A 19,173-nucleotide genomic window follows, 5' to 3' on the forward strand; every position below is an offset into this window, starting at 1 on the left:
CTTTTTAAATATTAGAAGAAAAAAAATATAATTAATCAATTAATTAGAAGGAAAAAATGAAGAAAAAATAAGATTAATAAATAATTAATTAAATTAACAACAAAACAAAAAAAAGCAAGCGAGAACAATAAAAAGAAAATAAATCGAATAAATTAAAAGACCTTTAATTTTTAAATAAAATTTTTTTATTGAAATATTACAATTAAACTATTTTTATCAAGTGTAAGTGTTAATAGCAAAAAATGAAGAAAAAATATCAAATAATAAAAAGATGAATAATAAATAATTAAAAATTAAAATGAAAATTTAGTTAAAATAGTTAAAAAATTTTTGTTTTAATAAAATCAATGAATAATAAAGAGAATTTGTATTAGAAAAATTAATTTTTTAAATAAATTCAAAGTCAAATATATAAATAATTTCTTTATAATATTTATAAATTAAATATACGTCATATCAATATGGAGAACCTAATGAGATTAAAGTGTAGAATTTAAAAACTTTTTTTGTTAATAATAATAAATTTAAAGGTTATTAATAAAAAAATAAATAATTACTTCTTCTAGTTTGTAATATTCTTTAATCTATTATATCATTTATTTTTTTTTTCAAAAATATTGAATTGCAATTTATGTAATTTAATTAATTACAAATGTATAAAAAGAACAAACAAAATATAATAATTATCAAATATTAATCAATAAATTTGCTTTTACCAAGAAATATCATAAAAAATTAATTTAACATTAATTTTTTAATCTTAATATTTGTTTTTAAACCTATACTTAAAAATGTAGTAGAAATTAGAGATGGGGAGTTAGTCATATTTGAAAAAATTCTAGTAATTAATTAATTAATTAATATTCTTAAAAATTATAAAATAATATTTTTTATTAGATTGTTCTGTTTTATCCAAGTAATGATGGGAATATTTCTAAAGCTGTTCCATGATTTGAAATTTAGTTGATTGTAGGTTCTAAATCAGCTGAATTTCAATAATTATTAAAATAAAAATATTTTATATGTAGTTTCCTTCTTCTTTATGAAAGAATATATACATCAGATAGAAATGATTAATTATTTATTATCATTGATTAAAAAACAAAAAATATTTTTTTTAATCTTTTTTCTGATATATTCTGATTAAATCTAAAAAAAAAAAATATATATATATAGCAAGATGCCATTCATAAATTCCATCTTTTGTATCTCACTTGTTATGAAATAGATTTTTTATTTATCCAAAAAAATTAAAATAAAAAGTAAAATTTAATTTATCCCTGAGATTTTATTTAAATCATGGTATCTAATTAATTAATCGTGAAAAATAAAAAAAGGATAGAAATATGATTGATGAATAATATTTAAGATTAAAATATAACTGGTATATAAAAGCTTAGCATTTATATAATTTAATAAGATTTAATATAACACTAAAATTTTCAAATTATTTGATCGTTTTTGGAGAAACAAGGTCAAATTACTTTAGAGGATTTAATTTATTTAAGTAAATTTAATTTTTAAATTTTTTTATTTTTTATAAATAATTTATTTACTTACAAAAATGAATGATATTTATAAAAAAAAATTAATAATAAAATCTATTTATCTATCTATTTATATTTTAGGTTAAAAACACTTTTACAAAATATTAAATAATAAAATATATAATATTATACAAACATTTTATATTTATTCATCATTTTATCACCAGTTAATTGTTTACATAATGAAATTAAAGACAACTAATCTTTTTGATTTAAGATACTTGTTTAATACTTTGATTTTTTATGATTCATTCATTAAGCTTTAACTTTTATAATTAATTTGTATAAGTTTTAAATAAATTTCAAAATAGAATAAACTTTTAAATTTAAAAATTATTCTTGAAATTAATAAATAAAATAATATTAGTGGAATAAAAAAGATAAAAAAATAAATAAAAGCTATCAAATAAATTCAAAGAGCTTTATTGTTTTTGATTAGTTTTTTGAATTTAAAATATCACAATCCAAAACAAATAAACTGTTTTTACCCAAAGAAAACTGTCAAATTTGAGAGATTAATGCAATTTGCTAAACCAGAACCTAAGCCTGATGCACCCATTGCATCAATTTAATTGTCACTTTTTAAATATTGAAAAAATATATCATTAAATAGTTAATTAGAAGGAAAAAATGAAGAAAAAATATGAAATAATAAGATCAATTAATTAATCATAAAAGCAAAAATTGAAAATAAATGATGAGTTAAATTCACAAAAAAACAACAACAAAAAGCAAGTACAATAAAAAGAAAAGAAAAATTAGCTTTATTGTTTTTAATTAGTTTTTTGAATTTAAAATATCACAATCCAAAAAAATAAACTTTTTTTACTCTAGACTAAGTGTCAAATTTGAGAGATTAATGCAATTTGCAAAAGCAGAACCTATGCCTGATGCACCTTCATCACCAATTTAATTGTAACTTTTTAAATATTTAAGAAAAAATATGTATCAAATAGTTGATTAGAAGGAAAAAATGAAGAAAAAATATGAAATAATAAGATTAATTAATTAATAACAATAGCAAAAGTTGAAAATAAATGATGAGTTAAATTAACAAATAAAAAACAAAAAAAAGCAAGCACAATAAAAAGAAAAAAAAAATGAGATTTATTGTTTTTAATTAGTTTTTTGAATTTAAAATATCGCAATCCAAAAAAATAAACTTTTTTTACTATAGATTAAGTGTCAAATTTAAGAGATTAATGCAATTTGCTAAAGCAGAACCTAAGCCTGATGCACCTATTGCACCAATTTTATTGTAACTTTTTAAATATTGAAGAAAAAATATATCATTAAATAGTTAAATAGAAGGAAAAATGAAGAAAAAATATGAAATAATAAGATTAATTAATTAATAATAAAAGCAAAAGTTGAAAATAAATGATGAGCTAAATTATCAAAGAAAGAACAAAAAAAAGCAAGCATAATAAAAAGAAAAATGAGCTTTATTGTTTTTAATTAGTTTTTTGAATTTAAAATATCGCAATCCAAAAAAATAAACTTTTTTTACTATAGATTAAGTGTCAAATTTGAGAGATTAATGCAATTTGCTAAAGCAGAACCTAAGCCTGATGCACCCATTGCACCAATTTTATTGTAACTTTTTAAATATTGAAGAAAAAATATATCATTAAATAGTTAAATAGAAGGAAAAATGAAGAAAAAATATGAAATAATAAATTAATTAATTAATAATAAAAGCAAAAGTTGAAAATAAATGATGAGCTAAATTATCAAATAAAGAACAAAAAAAAGCAAGCACAATAAAAAGAAAAAGAAAAATGAGCTTTATTGTTTTTAATTAGTTTTTTGAATTTAAAATATCACAATCCAAAACAAATAAACTCTTTTTACCCAATGTTAAGTGTCAAATTTGAGAGATTTATGCAATTTGCTAAAGCAGAACCTATGCCTGATGCACCTATTTCACCAATTTAATTGCCACTTTTTAAATATTGAAGAAAAAATATATCATTAAATAGTTAATTAGAAGGAAAAAATGAAGAAAAAATATGAAATAATAAGATTAATTAATTAATATAATAATAGCAAAAGTTGAAAATAAATGATGAGCTAAATGATCAAAGAAAGAACAAAAAAAAAGCAAGCATAATAAAAAGTAAAAGAAAAATGAGCTTTATTGTTTTTAATTAGTTTTTTGAATTTAAAATATCACAATCCAAAAAAATAAACTTTTTTTACTCTAGATTAAGTGTCAAATTTGAGAGATTAATGCGATTTGCAAAAGCAGAACATAAGCCTGATGCACCTTCATCACCAATTTAATTACCACTTTTTAAATATTGAAGAAAAAATATATCAATAAATAGTTAATTAGAAGGAAAAAATGAAGAAAAAATATGAAATAATAAGATCAATTAATTAATAATAATAATAGCAAAAGTTGAAAATAAATGATGAGATAAATTAACAAAAAAACAACAACAAAAAAGGAAGTACAATAAAAAGAAAAAGAAAAATGAGCTTTATTGTTTTTAATTAGATGCTTAGAAGGCAGAAAAAAATGGCGTGATAGGTTGTTTTTTACCCCTATTGCCCTAAAATGCCCCGATTGTAAATTCTCTAATAATAAGATTAATAAATTAATAATAATAGCAAAAATTGAAAATAAATGATGAGCTAAATTATCAAAGAAAGAACAAAAAAAAGCAAGCACAATAAAAAGAAAAAGAAAATTGAGCTTTATTGTTTTTAATTAGTTTTTATTATTAAAAATATCACAATCCAAAACAAAAAAACTGTTTTTACTCTAGATTAACTGTCAAATTTGAGAGATTTATGCAATTTGCTAAACCAGAACCTACGCCTGATGCACCTTTATCACCAATTTTATTTGCACTTTTTAAATATTGAAGAAAAAATATATCATTAAATAGTTAATTAGAAGGAAAAAATGAAGAAAAAATATGAAATAATAAGATTAATTAATTAATAATAATAGCAAAAGTTTAAAATAAATGATGAGCTAAATTAACAAAGAAAGAACAAAAAAAAGCAAGCACAATAAAAAGAAAAAGAAAATGAGATTTATTGTTTTTAATTAGTTTTTTGAATTTAAAATATCACAATCCAAAACAAATAAACTGTTTTTACCCAATGTTAAGTGACAAATTTGAGAGATTAATGCAATTTGCTAAAGCAGAACCTATGCCTAATGCACCCATTTCACCAATTTAATTGCCACTTTTTAAATATTGAAGAAAAAATATATCAATAAATAGTTAATTAGAAGGAAAAAATGAAGAAAAAATATGAAATAATAAGATTAATTAATTCATAATAATAATGGCAAAAGTTGAAAATAAATGATGAGCTAAATTATCAAAGAAAGAACAAAAAAAAGCAAGCACAATAAAAAGTAAAAGAAAAATGAGCTTAATTGTTTTTAATTAGTTTTTTGAATTTAAAATATCACAATCCAAAACAAAGAACTGTTTTTACTATAGATTAAGTGTCAAATTTGAGAGATTAATGCAATTTGCAAAAGCAGAACATAAGCCTGATGCACCCATTTCACCAATTTAATTGTAACTTTTTAAATATTGAAGAAAAAATATATAATTAAATAGTTAATTAGGAGGAAAAAATGAAGAAAAAATATGAAATAATAAGATTAATTAATTAATAATAATAATAGCAAAAGTTGAAAATAAATGATGAGCTAAATTATCAAAGAAAGAACAAAAAAAAGCAAGCACAATAAAAAGAAAAAGAAAAATGAGCTTTATTGTTTTTAATTAGTTTTTATTATTAAAAATATCACAATCCAAAACAAAAAAACTGTTTTTACTCTAGATTAACTGTCAAATTTGAGAGATTTATGCAATTTGCTAAAGCAAAACCTAAGCATGATGCACCTTCATCACCAATTAATTTCTGAGTGTATAAATACATATATTTATGTACGAGTATATTATTATTATCACCATTTTAATTGCGACTTTTTAAATATTGAAAAAAAAAAAATATGATTAAATAGAGTAAGTTGCCATACAAACTTACAAAAAGCGAGATTTATAAACCAGTTTTTACATTTTAAAAAATTAAAATTTTAAATATTTTATATGAATTTTTTTTAATTTAGGTTTTCAAAATTTATTTTTTTCAAAAAAAATTACAGATAAGAATATGCGATATATATTATTTAAAATTTTACGTTTTTTAAATTTAAAGCTTTCTAAAAATTAAAAAATAAAGCTGCTTTAAGCTTATTTAGCTTTATTTATTATGTTATTAAGATTTATTAAATTTCGCCTTTTATAAATTAAATAGGCATTTAACTCTAGTTAATTAGGAGGAAAAAATGAAGAAAAAATATGATAAGATTAGTTAATAATTAATAAATTTAACAAAGAATGAATAAATAAGAAATAATAATATAAAGAAAAAGGAAAACAAATCAAATCAAATAAATTAAAATATCTTTAATGTTTTAAATTAACTTTTATAATTAAAAATATTACAATGCTAAAAAAATAAACTACTTTTATTTAGTGTAAGTTTTAATAGCAAAAAACGAAGAAAAAATATCAAATAATAAATAATTAAAAATTGGAAAGAAAATTAAGTTAAAATAGTTAAAAAATTTAATTTTTGTAAAAATCAATCAACAAATAATGATGATAATTTCTTTAATTAAATAATTTGAAAATTAAATGTACAAAAAATATTAATAATAATAAAAGTAATTTTTTTAATTAATTATACTTCAGATCAATATGGAGAACCTAATGAGATAAAAGAGAAGAGCTTAAAAACTTTTTTTTATTAATTAATATAAATTTAAAGGATATTAATAAAAAAATTAATAATTACTTCTTCTAAATTGTTATATTTTTTAATCTATTATATCATTTATTTATTTTTTCAAAAATATTGATTAGCAATTTATGAAATTTAATTAATTATAAATGGATAAAAAGAACAAATAAATACAATAATTAATTATCAAATATTAATTTATATATTTGGTTTTATGAAGAGATAGATATCACAGAAAAATTAATTTAACATTCACTATTATAAATTTAATATTTGTATAAAACATACACTTAAAAATATATATAGTAGGAATTAGAGATGGCCAGTTATTTATTTATTTATTTAGTCATAACCAAAAAAATTAAAATAAAAAGTAAAATTTAATTTATCCCTGAGATTTTATTTAAATCATGGTATCTAATTAATTAATCATGATAAATAAAAAAAGGATAGAAATATGATTGATGAATAATATTTAAGATTAAAATATAACTGACATATAAAAGCTTAGCATTTATATAATTTAATAAGATAAAATATAACACTATTAAATTATTTGATCATTTTTGGAGAAACAAGGTCAAATTACTTTAGAGGATTTAATTTATTTAAGTAAATTTAATTTTTAAATTTTTTTATTTTTTATAAATTATTTATTTACTTACAAAAATGAATGATATTTATAAAAAAAAAATAAATTATAAAATCTATTTATCTATCTATTTATATTTTAGGTTAAAAACACTTTTACAAAATATTAAATAATAAAATATTTAATATTATACAAACATTTTATATTTATTCATCATTTTATCACTAGTTAATTGTTTTTATAATGAAATTAAAGACAACTAATCTTTTTAATTTAAGATACTTGTTTAATACTTTGATTTTTTATGATTCATTCATTAAGCTTTAACTTTTATAATAAATTTGTGTAAGTTTTAAATAAATTTCAAAATTGAATAAAATTTTAAATTTAAAAATTATTCTTGAAATTAATAAATAAAATAATATTAGCGGAATAAAAAAGATAAAAAAAATAAATCAAATAAAAGCTATCAAATAAATTCAAAGAGATTTATTGTTTTTTGAATTTAAAATATCACAATCCAAAACAAATAAACTGTTTTTACCCAATCCGAAGTGTCAAATTTGAGAGATTAATGCAATTTGCTAAAGCAGAGCCTATGCCTGATGCACCCATTTCACCAATTTCATTGCCACTTTTTAAATATTGAAGAAAAAATATATCATTAAATAGTTAATTAGAAAGAAAAAATGAAGAAAAAAATGAAATAATAAGATTAATTAATTAATAATAAAAGCAAAAATTGAAAATAAATGATGAGCTAAATTCACAAAAAAACAACAACAAAAAGCAAGTAAAATAAAAAGAAAAAAAAATTTAGCTTTATTGTTTTTAATTAGTTTTTTGAATTTAAAATATCACAATCCAAAAAAATAAACTTTTTTTACTCTAGATTAAGTTTCAAATTTGAGAGATTAATGCAATTTGCAAAAGCAGAACATAAGCCTGATGCACCTTCATCACCAATTTAATTTTCACTTTTTAAATATTGAAGAAAAAATATGTATCAAATAGTTGATTAGAAGGAAAAAATGAAGAAAAAATATGAAATAATAAGATTAATTAATTAATTAATAATAATAGCAAAAGTTGAAAATAAATGATAAGTTAAATTGTCAAATATAAAACAAAAAAAAGCAAGCACAATAAAAAGAAAAAGAAAAATGAGATTTATTGTTTTTAATTAGTTTTTTTGAATTTAAAATATCACAATCCAAAAAAATAAACTTTTTTTACTCTAGATTAAGTGTCAAATTTGAGAGATTAATGCAATTTGCAAAAGCAGAACATAAGCCTGATGCACCTTCATCACCAATTTTATTGTAACTTATTAAATATTGAAGAAAAAATGTAGCATTAAATAGTTAATTAGAAGGAAAAAATGAAGAAAAAATATGAAATAATAAGATTAATTAATTAATTATATATAATAATAGCAAAAATTGAAAATAAATGATGAGCTAAATTATCAAAGAAAGAACAAAAAAAAACAAGCACAATAAAAAGAAAAAGAAAAATGAGATTTATTGTTTTTAATTAGTTTTTTGAATTTAAAATATCACAATCCAAAACAAATAAACTGTTTTTACTTAATGTCAAGTCTCAAATTTGAGAGATTTATGCAATTTGCTAAAGCAGAACCTAAGCCTGATGCACCTTCATCACCAATTTAATTGTCCCTTTTTATATATTGAAGAAATAATATATATTAAATAGTTGATTTGAAGGAAAAAATGAAGAAAAAATATGAAATAATAAGATTAATTAATTAATAATAAAAAAAATAAATGATGATCTAAATTATCAAAGAAAAAACAAAAAAAGCAAGCACAATAAAAAGAAAAAGAAAAATGAGATTTATTGTTTTTAATTAGTTTTTTTGAATTTAAAATATCACAATCCAAAACAAATAAACCGTTTTTACATAAAGTTAACTGTCAAATCTGAGAGATTAATGCAATTTACAAAAGCAGAACATAAGGCTGATGCACCTTCATCACCAATTTAATTGCCACTTTTTAAATATTGAAGAAAAAATGTAGCATTAAATAGTTAATTAGAAGGAAAAAATGAAGAAAAAATATGAAATAATAAGATTAATTAATTAATTAATAATAATAGCAAAAATTGAAAATAAATGATGAGCTAAATTATCAAAGAAAGAACAAAAAAAAACAAGCACAATAAAAAGAAAAAGAAAAATGAGATTTATTGTTTTTAATTAGTTTTTTGAATTTAAAATATCACAATACAAAACAAATAAACTATTTTTACCTAATGTCAAGTGTCAAATTTGAGAGATTTATGCAATTTGCTAAAGCAGAACCTAAGCCTGATGCACCTTCATGACCAATTTAATTGTCACTTTTTATATATTGAAGAAATAATTTATATTAAATAGTTGGTTTGAAGGAAAAAATGAAGAAAAAATATGAAATAATAAGATTAATTAATTAATTAATAATAAAAGCAAAAATTGAAAATAAATGATGAGCTAAATTAACAAAGAAAGAACAAAAAAAAGCAAGCACAATAAAAAGAAAAATGAGCTTTATTGTTTTTAATTTGTTTTTTGAATTTAAAATATCACAATCCAAAACAAATAAACTGTTTTTACACGATCTTAAGTCTCAAATCCGAGAGATTAATGCAATTTACAAAAGCAGAACATAAGGCTGATGCACCTTCATAACCAATTTAATTGCCACTTTTTAAATATTGAAGAAAAAATGTAGCATTAAATAGTTAAATAGAAGGAAAAAATGAAGTAAAAATATGAAATAATAAGATTAATTAATTAATAATAATAGCAAAAGTTGAAAATAAATGATGAGCTAAATTATCAAAGAATGAACAAAAAAAATCAAGCACAATAAAAAGAAAAAGAAAAATGAGCTTTATTGTTTTTAATTAGTTTTTTGAATTTAAAATATTGCAATCAAAAAAAATAAACTTTTTTTACTCTAGATTAAGTGTCAAATTTGAGAGATTTATGCAATTTTTTAAACCAGAACCTACGCCTGATGCACCTTTATCACCAATTTAATTGTGACTTTTTAAATATTGAAGAAAAAATATATAATTAAATAGTTAATTAAGAGGAAAAAATGAAGAAAAAATATGAAATAATAAGATTAATTAATTAATAATAATAGCAAAAATTGAAAATAAATGATGAGCTAAATTATCAAAGAAAGAACAAAAAAAAGCAAGCACAATAAAAAGAAAAAGAAAAATGAGCTTTATTGTTTTTAATTAGTTTTTTGAATTTAAAATATCACAATCCAAAACAAATAAACTGTTTTTACTAGATTTTAAGTGTCAAATTTGAGAGATTAATGCAATTTGCTAAAGCAGAACCTAAGCCTTATGCACCTTCATCACCAATTTAATTGTAACTTTTTATATATTGAAGAAATAATTTATATTAAATAGTTAATTAGAAAGAAAAAATATGAAATAATAAGATTAATTAATTAATAATAATAGCAAAAGTTGAAAATAAATGATGAGATAAATTAACAAAAAAACAACAAAAAAAAACGAAGTACAATAAATAGAAAAAGAAAAATGAGCTTTATTGTTTTTAATTAGTTTTTTGAATTTAAAATATCACAATCCAAAACAAATAAACTGTTTTTACCCGATGTTAAGTCTCAAATCCGAGAGATTAATGCAATTTACAAAAGCAGAACATAAGGCTGATGCACCTTCATAACCAATTTAATTGCCACTTTTTAAATATTGAAGAAAAAATGTAGCATTAAATAGTTAATTAGAAGGAAAAAATGAAGAAAAAATATGAAATAATAAAACAGATTAATTAATTAATAATACTAGCAAAAATTGAAAATAAATGATGAGCTAAATTATCAAAGAAAGAACAAAAAAAAGCAAGCACAATAAAAAGAAAAACAAAAATGAGCTTTATTGTTTTTAATTAGTTTTTTGAATTTAAAATATCACAATCCAAAACAAATAAACTATTTTTACATAATTTCAAGTGTCAAATTTGAGAGATTTATGCAATTTGCTAAAGCAGAACCTAAGCCTGATGCACCTTCATCACCAATTTAAGAAGGGCTAAGCGGCTCGAGTGGGCGAGTCGGAGGGTCTTAGCAGTGATATCGGGGGTTCGAATCCTATACCGCCCCCTTTATTTCGAAAAATTCCATGTAAAAATGTGAATGTTACCAGCGGTCTCCTTGGTAGGAGGGAAGGGCCAAATCTGATAGGTGGTAAAGAGGAGGCCCCATTCTGAACAGAAGATCTGGAATACAAATGGGAAGCGAGCATAATGCGTAGTCAAATCATGGAAGATTAGTAGAAATGCCATTAGGGTGTAGGTGACCCTTCCCTTCTAGTATATTACCCACAATTATATATAAATAAATTGGTATACGTATAATAATAATGTATAAGTAATTATATATAGGGCCCCTATCCCGAGTGCATGTCACCATGTGCGAGTATGTATGTATGTATGTATCACCAATTTAATTGTCCCTTTTTATATATTGAAGAAATAATATATATTAAATTGTTGATTTGAAGGAAAAAAAGAAGAAAAAATATGAAATAATAAGATTAATTAATTAATAATAATAGTAAAAGTTGAAAATAAATGATGAGCTAAATTAACAAAGAAAGAAAGAAAAAAAGCAAGCACAATAAAAAGAAAAATGAGCTTTATTGTTTTTAATTAGTTTTTTGAATTTAAAATATCGCAATCCAAAAAAATAAACTTTTTTTACTCTAGATTAAGTGTCAAATTTGAGAGATTAATGCAATTTGCAAAAGCAGAACCTAAGCCTGATGCACCTTCATCACCAATATAATTGTAACTTTTTATATATTGAAGAAATAATTTATATTAAATAGTTGATTTGAAGGAAAAATGAAGAAAAAATATGAAATAATAAGATTAATTAATTAATTAATAATAATAGCAAAAATTGAAAATAATTGGTGAGCTAAATTATCAAAGAAAGAACAAAAAAAATCAAGCACAATAAAAAGAAAAAGAAAAATGAGCTTTATTGTTTTTAATTAGTTTTTTGAATTTAAAATATCACAATCCAAAACAAATAAACTGTTTTTACCCGATTTTAAGTGTCAAATTTGAGAGATTAATGCAATTTGCTAAAGCAGAACCTAAGCCTGATGCACCGATTGCACCAATTTAATTTGAACTTTTTAAATATTGAAGAAAAAATATATAATTAAATAGTTAATTAAGAGGAAAAAATGAAGAAAAAATATGAAATTATAAATAAGACTAATTAATTAATAATAATAGAAAAAGTTAAAAATAAATGATGAGCTAAATTATCAAAGAAAGAACAAAAAAAAGCAAGCACAATAAAAAGAAAAAGAAAAATGAGCTTTATTGTTTTTAATTAGTTTTTTGAATTTAAAATATTGCAATCAAAAAAAATAAACTTTTTTTACTCTAGATTAAGTGTCAAATTTGAGAGATTAATGCAATTTGCAAAAGCAGAACCTAAGCCTGATGCACCTTCATCACCAATTTAATTGTAACTTTTTATATATTGAAGAAATAATTTATATTAAATAGTTGATTTGAAGGAAAAAATGAAGAAAAAATATGAAATAATAAGATTAATTAATTAATTAATTAATAATAATAGCAAAAATTGAAAATAATTGGTGAGCTAAATTATCAAAGAAAGAACAAAAAAAAGCAAGCACAATAAAAGGAAAAAGAAAAATGAGCTTTATTGTTTTTAATTAGTTTTTTGAATTTAAAATATCACAATCCAAAACAAATAAACTATTTTTACCTAATGCCAAGTGTCAAATTTGAGAGATTAATGCAATTTGCAAAAGCAGAACCTAAGCCTGATGCACCTTCATCACCAATTTAATTGTAACTTTTTATATATTGAAGAAATAATTTATATTAAATAGTTGATTTGAAGGAAAAAATGAAGAAAAAATATGAAATAATAAGATTAATTAATTAATTAATTAATAATAATAGCAAAAATTGAAAATAATTGGTGAGCTAAATTATCAAAGAAAGAACAAAAAAAAGCAAGCACAATAAAAGGAAAAAGAAAAATGAGCTTTATTGTTTTTAATTAGTTTTTTGAATTTAAAATATCACAATCCAAAACAAATAAACTATTTTTACCTAATGCCAAGTGTCAAATTTGAGAGATTTATGCAATTTGCTAAAGCAGAACCTAAGCCTGATGCACCTTCATCACCAATTTAATTGCCACTTTTTATATATTGAAGAAATAATATATATTAAATAGTTGATTTGAAGGAAAAAATGAAGAAAAAATATGAAATAATAAGATTAATTAATTAATTAATTAATAATAATAGCAAAAATTGAAAATAATTGGTGAGCTAAATTATCAAAGAAAGAACAAAAAAAAGCAAGCACAATAAAAAGAAAAACAAAAATGAGCTTTATTGTTTTTAATTAGTTTTTTGAATTTAAAATATCACAATCCAATACAAATAAACTATTTTTACCTAATGTCAAGTGTCAAATTTGAGAGATTTATGCAATTTGCTAAAGCAGAACCTAAGCCTGATGCACCTTCATGACCAATTTAATTGCCACTTTTTATATATTGAAGAAATAATATATATTAAATAGTTGATTTGAAGGAAAAAATGAAGAAAAAATATGAAATAATAAGATTAATTAATTAATAATAAAAGCAAAAATTGAAAATAAATGATGAGCTAAATTAACAAAGAAAGAACAAAAAAAGCAAGCACAATAAAAAGAAAAAAAAAAGAAAAATGAGCTTTATTGTTTTTAATTAGTTTTTGAATTTAAAATATCACAATCCAAAACAAATAAACTATTTTTACCTAATTTCAAGTGTCAAATTTGAGAGATTTATGCAATTTGCTAAAGCAGAACCTAAGCCTGATGCACCTTCATCACCAATTTAATTGTCCCTTTTTATATATTGAAGAAATAATATATATTAAATTGTTGATTTGAAGGAAAAAATGAAGAAAAATATGAAATAATAATATTAATTAATTAATTAATAATAATAGCAAAAGTTGAAAATAAATGATGAGCTAAATTATCAAAGAAAGAACAAAAAAAGTAAGCATAATAAAAAGAAAAAGAAAAATGAGATTTATTGTTTTTAATTAGTTTTTTGAATTTAAAATATCACAATCCAAAACAAATAAACAGTTTTTACCTAAGCTAAAGTGTCAAATTTGAGAGATTTATGCAATTTTTTAAACCAGAACCTACGCCTGATGCACCTTTATCACCAATTTAATTGCGACTTTTTAAATATTGAAGAAAAAATATATAATTAAATAGTTAATTAAGAGGAAAAAATGAAGAAAAAATATGAAATAATAAATAAGACTAATTAATTAATAATAATGGAAAAAGTTAAAAATAAATGATGAGCTAAATTATCAAAGAAAGAACAAAAAAAAGCAAGCACAATAAAAAGAAAAAGAAAAATGAGCTTTATTTTTTTTAATTAGTTTTTTGAATTTAAAATCAAAACAAAAAAACTGTTTTTACTCTAGATTAACTGTCAAATTTGAGAGATTTATGCAATTTGCTAAAGCAGAACCTAAGCAAGATGCACCTTCATCACAAATTATTTTAGGCTTTTCAAAAATTGAGACAACTGGCTGTATACCAATTAAACTAAAAAATAAATAAATAAAATTTGTTAAAAAAATTATTTTTTTTTTATTTTTTTTTTTAATTATAGGTTTTCAAAATTTATTTTTTTCAAAAAAATTACAGATAAGAATATACGATATATATTATTTAAAATTTTACGTTTTTTAAATTTAAAGCTTTCTAAAAATTAAAAAATAAAGCTGCTTTAAGCTGATTTAGCTTTATTTATTATGTTATTAAGATATATTAAATTTCGCCTTTTATAAATTAAATAGGCATTTAACTCTAGTTAATTAGGAGGAAAAAATGAAGAAAAAATATGATAAGATTAGTTAATAATTAATAAATTTAACAAAGAATGAGAAAATAAGAAATAATAATAAAAAGAAAAAGGAAAACAAATCAAATCAAATCAAATAAATTAAAAGATCTTTAATGTTTTAAATTAAATTTTATAATTAAAAATACTAGAATTCAAAAAAAATAAACTGCTTTTATTTAGTGTAAGTTTTAATAGCAAAAAACGAAGAAAAAATATCAAATAGTAAATAATTAAAAATTGGAAAGAAAATTAAGTTAAAATAGTTAAAAAATTTAATTTTTGTAAAATCAATCAACAAATAATGATGATAATTTCTTTAATAAAAATTATTTATTTAAATAAATTGAAAATTAAATGTACAAAAAATATTAAAAATAATAAAAGTAATTTTTTTAATTAATTATACCTCAGATCAATATGGAGAACCTAATGAGATAAAAGAGAAGAGCTTAAAAACTTTTTTTATTAATTAATATAAATTTAAAGGATGTTAATAAAAAAATAAATAATTACTTCTTCTAATTTGTTATATTTTTTAATCTATTATATCATTTATTTATTTTTTGAAAAATATTGATTAGCAATTTATGAAATTTAATTAATTAATTAATTATAAATGGATAAAAAGAACAAATAAATACAATAATTAATTAATTATCAAATATTAATTTATATATTTGGTTTTATGAAGAGATAGATATCACAGAAAAATTAATTTAACATTCACTATTATAAATTTAATATTTTTATAAAACATACACTTAAAAATATATATAGTAGGAATTAGAGATGGCCAGTTATTTATTTATTTATTTAGTCATATTTGAAAAAATCTAGGAAATTATTTGATGAATAAATAATTATTTCTTTTAAAATAATTAAGCATATTATATAAAAAAAATAAAAACTATTATAAATTAAAAATATAATATATTTATATTAAAAAGTTATAAAATAAATATTTTATGATAAAAAGTAAAATAAAATTATTTAATTAATATAATTAATTATTCTATTTTAAAGCAAATCCATGAATTAATTAAATTCTTAATTCTCCACATCAATAAGAATTTAATACATGGAAGTGCTATAATTGATATATAGATTGATAGATAGTTTTTGTTAATAATATATTTAATGAACGTTTTTAGTTTCTTCTTTTTGATATTGTTTGTATCTATCTAATTAAAAAATATTTGATAAGATTCTACTTTTATTGTGATTGATATTAATTTCAATTAACAAAGCAGACAAGCAAATCAACTGATTAATTTAGAAATAAATTCATGAATAGATCAATTAGTTAACTAAGTAAGACTATTGAATCCACAGGAGGTGGATAAGATGAGATTTTAGAGATATCACAGTCATCAATTACTATACCTTAAGGTGAAGGTAGGAAATTTGGAGATATTGGCAAATTATTATCAGCCGCATCAGCGATTTAAAAATTTAAGTCAAATTTTGTAGCAAATGTAAAAGAAAATGTTGCAAATTAATAAGATATAAAAAACATAACAGAGAGCTATATGATAGAGCAAATTATATTAATGACAGAGTTTTGTTATACTCTTAAGGATTATGATAAGCAAGTATAAAATGCTGATTCTTTAAAATAGCGCTAATAAATAGAAGAATAAAGAGATATGTAAGTAAAAGAATTGTTTGTTAGGCTGCAGGAAGACTAAGTTATAGATTTTTTGTAAAAAGGAAACTACGAAATAGAGATACTGCAAGATATCTTAGATATTTGCTTGGTTATATTTAATGAGTTTATGCTGAAAGATTAATACATTTATCAAGAATCTCCTCTCTGTAGTTTATTTAGTTTTCTTTAATAACTCACTCTTCTCCCAGAGGCTTAGAATCTCTTGTTAAATAGCAAAACTTTTTATGAGCTCAGTTCAAAATTCACTAAAAAGTCAATCAAAGATTTAACATTCTGGTAGCGTGAGTTAGAATTTATAACTGTAATCAGTAATATAGTTTCCTATTAAGAAATAACTGATTTTACAAGTGTTATGTTTTTACAATATGCTGAAATCCTTATATAATTTTATGACTTCATTCAAAAAGACCATTCTAAAGTTATTGAACAGCGTTAAAAAGAGACCAAAAGAAAAGATATAGAGAGGACACCCAAGTTTCTATAAGAGGAAGGAAAGGAGTAAATCAGACTCTATCTGGCATTATTACCTGCTTATTTAGTTGAATTTTCTGCCTTCACAAAATACAGTTTTACACTCAATTTTGATAACTTGTAAAATGATAAAAAACAAGGATTATCTAACTCAGAAAAACTATAGAGGCAATACACCAAAATAGGTAAAATATTAAATAACTATATTTTCTAAGGAAATTTAATTGCTTTAAGTAATATCAATACTAACTATTTTTCATACCTCCACTATAAAAGTTTATTTAATTGAATCATTTGTTGTTCTTGTTGTTTTTAAAATAAGAAATAAAAATATTTGTTTCACTTTAAAAGTTTAAAAATGTAATAAAAATTAAAATTTAAGAAGAAATAAATGATGAAAATGTCATTCATTTAAATTGTGAACCCATGAGGGAGGGATTATTGTTGGATTTTAAAATTTATAATAGGCTCTCAATCAAATGTGATAATTGAAATTATTTTTTGAAGATTTTTCTATTTCAAAGTCTTAAAATCCAAAAAAAGAGAAGTGTCTTTCTAAAAAAACGAATTTAAAGATAAATTTAATTGATGGTTTGATAACTCAATCAAAAATACTTTTGATAACATATTTTAATTATTTATTATGTATGATTGATTTGTTATTAAAATTTAATAAAAAATAGCAATTTTATGCAGAATGTGTTTAGATAGCATAGAAAAAAATGAGCTTTCAAAATGTTTAGGCGAGATTGTAACAAAAATGAAAGACATGCTTCCTACTTCATCTTCAATTATAAAGAGAATGATTTTATCATTTTTTAAATATTATGTAAAGACAAATGATATGAGGTGCTGGTTTAAGTTTTCATCACCTCATTTAGCTATAGACTCAACTAACACAGTTCAGAATGTTATTGTTTTAGGAAATCCTTATTACTTTGGTAACGAAATAGGTCTTTATACCAATTGGGGTGCTTTTTTCGATGAAGGAGATGTTATTTACCTCAAAGACAGAATAAAATTTGATTAAACTTCTTAAATACGTTCGTATTCTATCAGTTTATGGTTTATATATCCTTTTCGTACTTTGAATGAGTATTTAAATCCAGATGAAACTACATTCATAGATATAGCTGCTCAGAGTTCCACACCAATAAACAGAATGTAGCGCAAAATTATTAAAAATTTCCGCTGCTTTCTGTAATGCGAGTCAGGAAATGGCTGTATTTTAGGCATTTTAAATGAATAAAAAGTAGTATTTTTTGATGATGAATTTCGTATGCATTCATTTGATATGGTAAACAAAAATGAAGGATGGAATAATATAATTTTGAGCGTTGATAATATGACTTAAAATGTAAAAATATATATGAATAGCAAAGAAATTTCAAATAAATTCAATGTCACTATATCTAGAAATATTGCCTTCATTGGAAACTCCATTTAAAAAACAGAGCCTTGTGGTACTATTTGTGATTTGAGGTTTTTTGATTCAATTATACCAGATGAGCTTGTAAATTTAAATATATTTGATTTAAATTTATTTTAAAAATGATATTTTTATTAATAAATAGAAAGATAAAATTGTGCATTATAATAGAATCTAAAATATGCCCGACTTTTTATATTTTGATTTAGAGTAATTTGGAGTCTGTGAGGCAATCGATTAAGCTTTAGAAAAAAACAAAAAAGATGATAGATTTATTCAAGACACAGTTAAATGCATAATTAGCCTCACAACCAATCAATACACTAAAGGAAAACTAATATCATAAGGAGTCTTCAATAAAATTGTACCCTTAACATTCCATAAAAGCTATGAAATAAGATTGCTTAGTTAAAAAGCTCTTTTGTATTTTTACTGATAGCAAATTTTTATTTTTTATTAAGTTTTTTGTTAAAATATTATTTATTTTTAAAGAATATTTAATCTTCTAAATAAATCTCTTAAAAAATAAATAAATAAATCAGTGTAAAATTTTAAATAAAAAACATTGAAATTTATATTTTTATTATTTTATTTAATAAATTGATAAATATAAATTTATTTTTATTTAATATATTTTAATAAATATTTAAATCAATTAAAATATAATCTTCAATAAGAATAAGAGAAGGAAAGTAAAATAAAATAAA

At 20.5% G+C, this 19,173-nt stretch overlaps 4 protein-coding genes across 4 annotated transcripts in view; 2 read left to right on the forward strand and 2 right to left on the reverse strand. All coding sequences in view use genetic code 6, as the record gives it.

Moving 5' to 3' along the window:
• The window catches only part of TTHERM_001070381 (kinase domain protein), a gene marked incomplete at both ends in the record, with an annotated part of 10,527 nt that extends 5,065 nt beyond the window's left edge, over positions 1 to 5,462 (reverse strand). The window contains 10 exons of the mRNA XM_012800771.1: positions 2,036 to 2,125; positions 2,377 to 2,466; positions 2,720 to 2,809; positions 3,058 to 3,147; positions 3,402 to 3,491; positions 3,750 to 3,839; positions 4,317 to 4,406; positions 4,662 to 4,751; positions 5,010 to 5,099; positions 5,359 to 5,462. Of these exons, the coding sequence (XP_012656225.1) occupies positions 2,036 to 2,125; positions 2,377 to 2,466; positions 2,720 to 2,809; positions 3,058 to 3,147; positions 3,402 to 3,491; positions 3,750 to 3,839; positions 4,317 to 4,406; positions 4,662 to 4,751; positions 5,010 to 5,099; positions 5,359 to 5,462 (914 nt within the window). The remainder of the gene's footprint in view (positions 1 to 2,035; positions 2,126 to 2,376; positions 2,467 to 2,719; positions 2,810 to 3,057; positions 3,148 to 3,401; positions 3,492 to 3,749; positions 3,840 to 4,316; positions 4,407 to 4,661; positions 4,752 to 5,009; positions 5,100 to 5,358) is intronic.
• Positions 5,463 to 7,142: 1,680 nt separating this feature from the next.
• On the reverse strand, positions 7,143 to 14,854 carry TTHERM_001070392 (tetratricopeptide repeat protein; the record flags this gene model as incomplete). Its single annotated transcript, XM_012800772.1, has 22 exons — positions 7,143 to 7,248; positions 7,466 to 7,555; positions 7,809 to 7,898; positions 8,158 to 8,247; positions 8,511 to 8,600; positions 8,846 to 8,935; positions 9,196 to 9,285; positions 9,539 to 9,628; positions 9,884 to 9,973; positions 10,230 to 10,319; positions 10,565 to 10,654; positions 10,915 to 11,004; positions 11,676 to 11,765; positions 12,024 to 12,113; positions 12,373 to 12,462; positions 12,726 to 12,815; positions 13,079 to 13,168; positions 13,432 to 13,521; positions 13,780 to 13,869; positions 14,127 to 14,216; positions 14,468 to 14,580; positions 14,735 to 14,854. The coding sequence occupies 22 exons, from the start codon at positions 14,852 to 14,854 to the stop codon at positions 7,143 to 7,145; spliced, it is 2,049 nt and encodes a 682-aa protein (XP_012656226.1).
• Positions 14,855 to 14,894: 40 nt separating this feature from the next.
• Positions 14,895 to 15,464, forward strand: TTHERM_001070403 (transmembrane protein, putative; the record flags this gene model as incomplete). The annotated part of the gene is made up of 1 exon (XM_012800773.1): positions 14,895 to 15,464. One exon carries the CDS (start codon positions 14,895 to 14,897, stop codon positions 15,462 to 15,464), a length of 570 nt encoding a protein of 189 aa, XP_012656227.1.
• Positions 15,465 to 16,183: 719 nt separating this feature from the next.
• TTHERM_01071420 (hypothetical protein) lies at positions 16,184 to 18,902 on the forward strand (the record flags this gene model as incomplete). Its single annotated transcript, XM_001026841.3, has 3 exons — positions 16,184 to 17,222; positions 17,721 to 18,550; positions 18,612 to 18,902. The coding sequence occupies 3 exons, from the start codon at positions 16,184 to 16,186 to the stop codon at positions 18,900 to 18,902; spliced, it is 2,160 nt and encodes a 719-aa protein (XP_001026841.2).
• Positions 18,903 to 19,173: the final 271 nt, after the last annotated feature.

The sequence above is a fragment of the Tetrahymena thermophila genome, assembly GCF_000189635.1.
Source record: "Tetrahymena thermophila SB210 genomic scaffold scf_8253957, whole genome shotgun sequence".
In the NCBI taxonomy this organism is placed as follows: domain Eukaryota; phylum Ciliophora; class Oligohymenophorea; order Hymenostomatida; family Tetrahymenidae; genus Tetrahymena; species Tetrahymena thermophila.